The 6,160-nt window shown below is 47.8% G+C and overlaps 1 protein-coding gene across 1 annotated transcript; it reads left to right on the forward strand.

The window, feature by feature from the left end:
- Nucleotides 1-262: 262 nt before the first annotated feature.
- On the forward strand, nt 263-3,727 carry LOC107125082 (serine protease 27-like; the record flags this gene model as incomplete). The annotated part of the gene is made up of 3 exons (XM_015428548.1): nt 263-289; nt 947-1,109; nt 3,453-3,727. Coding segments are annotated over 3 exons (465 nt in total), but the record flags the coding sequence as incomplete, so codon positions are not given.
- Nucleotides 3,728-6,160: the final 2,433 nt, after the last annotated feature.

The raw sequence follows: 6,160 nt of genomic DNA on the forward strand, positions 1-6,160 counted from the left end.
ATAAAAATGAATATTAAAAAGAAGCAAAACAAGGAAAGAAGCGAAACGAGGAACATCGGCTATTCTCCCATTTCATTGGGGCAGCTCCCTCTCCTACCCTAAGCAGTGTTGGGTCAAAAGAACCTGCATTTCCCAGTATTTCTATTCACACAACTTTTAAAACTCCAAGAGCCGTTGCCTCATTTGCATCTGGTCACCCAGTGCTATCTTTATCAGGAAGAGATTCTTGTTTGTCCTGATCCTTCTGTCCTTATTTTTGCAGGTGTTGCAGAGGCCCAGCTGGAACCAGGTAAAGAACATCTTCTACAATGCCATTTGGTTTAGTACTTGTCCTTACCTGGATATCCCAGGCTAGCCCACCTCCTAAGATTATGGCTGATTTCGCACTAGAGCTGCCTCGTGGTTGCACCGCCGTTTGCCCCGACACTATTGGTCAATTTCACACCCGAAGCGGCGGAGCTGCATTTGACCCGCGGCTTCGCCCGATTTCCTCCGCAGTTTCGTGATCCTCAAAAAACAGGATCACAAAACTGTGGGGGAAATCGGGCGAAGCCACAAGTCAAAATGCAGCCCCGCAGCTTCGGGTGTGAAATTGACCAATAGTGTAGGGGCAAATGGTGGTGCAACCACAAGGCAGCTCTAGTCCTAAGCAGGGTCAGACCTGATTCATACTCGAATGGGAGACCGCCGAGGAAGTTCAGGGTTGCCACACAGAGGCAGGCATTGGCAAAGCACCTCTGAAGCCTCCTGCCTTGAAAAACCTATGAGGTTGCCATAAGTCAGCTGCACCTTGATGGCTCATTCCACCACCATTGTCTATGTTGCCTGCTTGCCCAGCTCCACTGCAGAGACCTCCCCATCCTAAATTCAGTCCTGATTTCCCCACTCATTAGGTGTGGATCCCATTTCCAGCTTGTTGACCTGTCCATCTGGCTCTCTTCTCCAGCTTGTGGCCAACTGGCCCCCTCCACTCGAATTGTGGGAGGTTCAGAGGCAGAGACAGGTACCTGGCCATGGATGGCAAGCCTGCAGCTCATAGACTCGCATGTTTGTGGGGGGACCCTCATTTCCTCAAGCTGGGTCCTCACGGCTGCACATTGCTTTGACAGGTGAGTTGGCAGGCACTCTCCTTCCTGCGGAACCCAGGAGTCCTGGCTCCTACTTTTCAGTAGCAATTTATGAGATTTTATTACCCCTCAAAAAAGACTTAGAGCTTGGCTATGAGTTTCCCCTGTGCTGTCACTGAGAACCCAGCAGTCAACTGCCATATTCACCAGCCATTAGGTGCTACGCTCCTTCCTGGAGTCTTCTGGTTCTCATCCTCCCCTCAACCTCCACCTGTCTCCTTTTCAATAAAATTCACTTCCCCCAAATTCATCTTTCCCTTATGCTGTCCTGCTAATGCAGAATAATCATCCCCCTCACAGGAGCTCTCACCTACCGTCGCCCCTGATCATCAGACCATAGAGTGCTAGCGTCAAGTCCTGGCTCAGCCACAAAGCTTAGGGGGACCCCAATCTGGCCAGTCTCTCAGCCTAACCCTCCTTACAAGGCTGTTATAAGGAGAAACAGGGAGAAACAATGTTATCATCCAACAAGGCTCCTTCATTCCCAGCTCAAGGATTTTGAGCACCCAAGGTGGTGATCACTGCCTTGCCTAATCCCCTCCCCTCCCACTGCTCACTCTCACCCCGCTGTTTGCTCTCCTCTCCCACGCCACAGTGAGGCATGGCAAACAGCTGATGTCTACCCTCCTTGTCGTCTCCTCCCCAGTGGCGAGGAAGGTGTGCTTTGAGGAAGTCACTGCCCAGCCTTCTTCCCCCTCACCCCCGGTCAAGGCAAAAGGCATTAGCGGCAAGGTGAGGCATGGACCTGAGGCGGTGAGGCACATGGTGAGGTGTGAGGCACAGAAAGTGGCTGCTGCTCACCCCTCAAACCACATCAGTTCTCTGCATGGTGGCTTTGCAGAGAAAGAACAATGGCCAGATAGAGTGGATGGCAGAGGATGAGGAGGGCCACACCTCCCTACTCAGCACCCTTGCCCCCCACCCTCCAAAGGATGGAAGGAGGCATGCTCCTCACCAGCCACTCACTGGGGATGAGGTGCCTCATGCTTTGTCAGACCCCAATGCCACAGGTGGAATGGGTGGGTTTAACAAGGCTGGTTGGTGCCCCTCCGGCTCTGGCATCCTAAGAAACCACCTAACTACACCTAGTGGGTGGGGTGACCCTGCCCCACCAAAGTTTTCTAGGTGCTCTTGTTGCCATGCAAGCCTATCAATGTGTTTTTATGAACTGTATGGACTGTGCAAAGGGACTGTATAACATGGAGACCTGGGAATACCTGCTGAGACTGCACATCTGAAAGAGGGACACCTTCCTTTAGTGTTGCTGCTACAGTGAAGGTCCAGAGTCACCAGCCATCTTGCCTGCTGTGAGATGAGGCAGTTCCATAAGCCTGCACAAAGCCTCAGATGCCATGCCATGGAAAAACATGAGGACAGAGAACTCCAGACGCCATAAGGAGTTTCTTCCAGGACATGTAGGCAACCTCTTTCCCCCCTCTTCCAGCCACCTACAAATCTAATCAAAAGACTCTATTCATGGTTGCTTAGCAACTAATCGCTCACCCACCAGCAAGCCGGCTAGGGCCATCAAGAGACAATAGCCCTAGACTGATGATTCAATCACTCTTCATCCAGGTGCCAGTTCCCAGCCTAAGTTTCTAGATCTCAACATTGACCACTCCTTAGTCCCCCTCCCCTCTTCCAGCCAACCAATAGGATGTTTTATGGGATGGACTAACAGAAGGTGTCATAGGGGATGTGGCCAGCCTAGCCTGCCCCCCACACCACGTTATAAAAGATGCTTCCCAAGCACATGCTCTCTCTCCCTCTCCACGACCCCTATTGAAGCTTTAACCCTCTTATGCCCAGCTTGCTATCCATATACCCTACCTCCATCTTTAAACTCTAGTCTGCAGCTAGAGTCCACGTGGTTCTGCCGGTTCAGAGCACATATTCCCCATCTTCTATTTCTAAACCCCTCAGAGAAAGAAAGATGGCCAGATAGAGTGGATGGCAGAGGATGAGGAGGGCCACACCTCCCTACCTTGCCCCCCACCCTCCAAAGGAGGGAAGGAGCATGCTCCTCCCTAACCATTCACTGGGGATGAGGTGCCTCATGGGGCTGTCATTTGCTGTAGCAGACCCCAATGCCACAGGTGGGATGGGTGGGTTTGACAAGGCTGGTTAGTGCCCCTCCGGCTTTGGCGCCCTAAGAAATCACCTAGATGCACCTAGTGGGTGGGGTGACCCTGCCCCACGGAATTCAAGGCAATTTGGCTAACACTCCTTTTTTCCAGCCTAGTATGCCTATGCCACCTAGTTGAGATTTGTCCAAGAGCTTTGAGTGCATCCTTCCATTCCTTATCACTCAATGTTTCTATCTAGTGGTCTCACGGATCCCTCTCTGTATGCCGTCCTGCTGGGTGCTTACAGACTCCTAAACCCTCACCCTGGATCAGTGTTAGTCCCTGTGAAGACCATCATTATCCACTCCAACTACTCAGATCATAGGACTGGCAATGACATTGCCCTTCTGGAACTGGAACGCCCCGTCAGATTCACTGATCGCATCCAGCCTGCCTGTATTCCAGGACGCTCCATTGTCTTCCCTCCCAGGATGGGGTGCTGGGTTGCAGGTTGGGGGAGCATCAAGCAAAATGGTAAGAGAATAAATCGGAGGATTCCTCTGATTTTCTGGGGCTTAGCTAAGAGTCCCGAATTGCATCTCAAGATTTTAAAGAAGCAAAATGTACAGGTGGCGTTCATCCCAAAATCTTCAGGTGCTCGGCAAGCTCAGGGTCATGATGGTTTTGCAACTGGAATTACAGATGTTCACAATTGTAAATCAATATCTAGCACAGCTGTCAGCTTTGCTCCACTTGTTGGGCTTCAGGCAGGCAGTTCCTCCTTACTTTGGGGGGAGGGGATAAACACCATATAAATATCTGTTTAGCTATTTGTCACCTTATTTGGGTTTTTTTTAAAGGAACCTGTTAAAAGTGCAGAAGTTCTCCATCAATGGATACAGATTCTTGATTCCCCCCTTCTATTATTTAATTAGCACATACAGCATAAAACAATAACAGAAACTATAAACAGTGTAACAAAGTATACATTAGTCTTACAACTACTCAAACATAATGCAGTATCCATAAAGAAAGAATGACATCATAAGCCAATAGCAGTACCATACCTATAATATAATCTACACATTATAATAAGTGTAAAGATTTTGAGCATTTGGGAATTTCCTCAAACTGTGACAAAATTTTTGATGATGTCATGGGGGCCAATCATTGCTGTGCACAGTTGACTTTTGTGTCAAACTTGTAGAACAAGTTATTTTAGAGATTTTAGAGATTAATCATGGAATAGATAATGTTGTTTCACCACACATGTTATGCATGTTTTGATCCCAAGGTGATTCCTTCATACCATGTCTTCATCCCAAGCAATCTTTTATTCCCCTCCATATGAAAAGAAATACATACAGTAGCGCTATATGAGGATGTAGGAGAAGTTTCTATAAATCATTTGCAGAAAAAAATGAAAAGTTAAAAAAGATTCGGAGATAAAAAACCTCCAAACTTGTAGAAGTTGAAGGGGAAAAAGCCACTTCAAGTGTCATTTGGGGTTGTCAGAGCAATCCAAAATGGTGTCCATTAATGAGAGAAGGTGAATGGGGGAGTCAGCAGTTGGGATAGAGGATGAGGAGAAAGGAAAATAGGAGGGTGGCTGATAGAGTGAAGAAGGAGCATAGTGAAAGGGAAGAAGTGGGAATAGAAGGAAGGCTGGTTGATAGAGGGAACAGGATTTTCCCTTCCCTGAATACAGAGAAAAAGAAAGGCAAGTAGGGGGAGGGAATAAGATTTTCCTACCTGTGTGAATTCATGTAGTACTGCAGCCCTTGGTGGTGAATGCTAGGACTGTCCTTGCAGATATGCTCATACAGAATTAATAATTTCTGGAAAGAAAGAAACAGGGACCAATTCCCCACAGGCAGATGTGCCACCCTCGCTCCCTGATTGCATTGGACAATTTCACACTATTTGCTGTGCGGCTGCATTTTGATTCACATCTCCCTCTGATTTCCCCCATGTCTTCTTGATCTCAAAAAGCAAGGATCGAGAAGACATGGGGGAAATTGGGGGGAGATGTGGGTCAAAATGTGGCTGCACAGTGAATAATGTGAAATTGACCAGTGCAACTGGGGCAAATGAAAGGGCGAGGGCAGCACAGCTGCTTGTTGGGAATCGGTCAGGTTGTTTTTAGCTTGGCTAAGGATGGCTGCAAAGGTGGAACTGTTCTCACCTTTACAGTAATCTTTGGACATCCTAAGAAAAATGTATGTCATTTTGCTGACGGTCCCCATGAGACCTTCTGGTAGGTCAGAGTGGCTTAGAAAAAAAGAATTGGATTGCAAATAATGCAGCATAAAAGACCAGCCAGCAGACAATGCTACAATAAATCAGTTTATGTTGCAGAGTTGGCATAGCTTGCAAATTAGGCTACTTGGAGTTGGGAGACTGGAATAAGATAATAATTTATTGACACCCCCCCCATCTCTCTATTTCTCTCAGTCGCCCTTCCACCTCCTGAACTTCTACAAGAAGTGCTGCTTCCTCTTGTAGATACCGCCACATGTGAGAGCCTTTACAGCTACCTTCCAGGAACAAGCCCGCAAATTAAGGATGATATGATGTGCGCAGGATACATGGAGGGGATGAAGGATTCTTGCCAGGTAAAGGCAACACACAAATGCTTCACTCGCTATGGCACAATTTGAGCCAATATGTACCATGCCCCAAACCTTCACAGACAAGTAGAACTGGAACACTCATGTATGTCGGAGATGTGATGGTTGGGGGCACCACTTGGTGACTCATATGTGTAAAGGAGCCATTGCATATTAAACATTCCAACTTTCGTTATCACTTCAGACACAATGCTTATCAATGGAATCAGCTTGTCCATGGCACTGCATTATCAGTTGTCAATGGATGAGCAGTGTGTAAACAAGCCCATAGAGTTTCAAGGGACAGGATATGCTTAGGGATATTAGGGGGGGGGGCTGGGGCACTATTAAATTAAAT

The sequence above is a fragment of the Gekko japonicus genome, unplaced genomic scaffold, assembly GCF_001447785.1.
Source record: "Gekko japonicus isolate JY-2015 unplaced genomic scaffold, Gekko_japonicus_V1.1 scaffold9497, whole genome shotgun sequence".
Classification (NCBI taxonomy): domain Eukaryota; kingdom Metazoa; phylum Chordata; class Lepidosauria; order Squamata; family Gekkonidae; genus Gekko; species Gekko japonicus.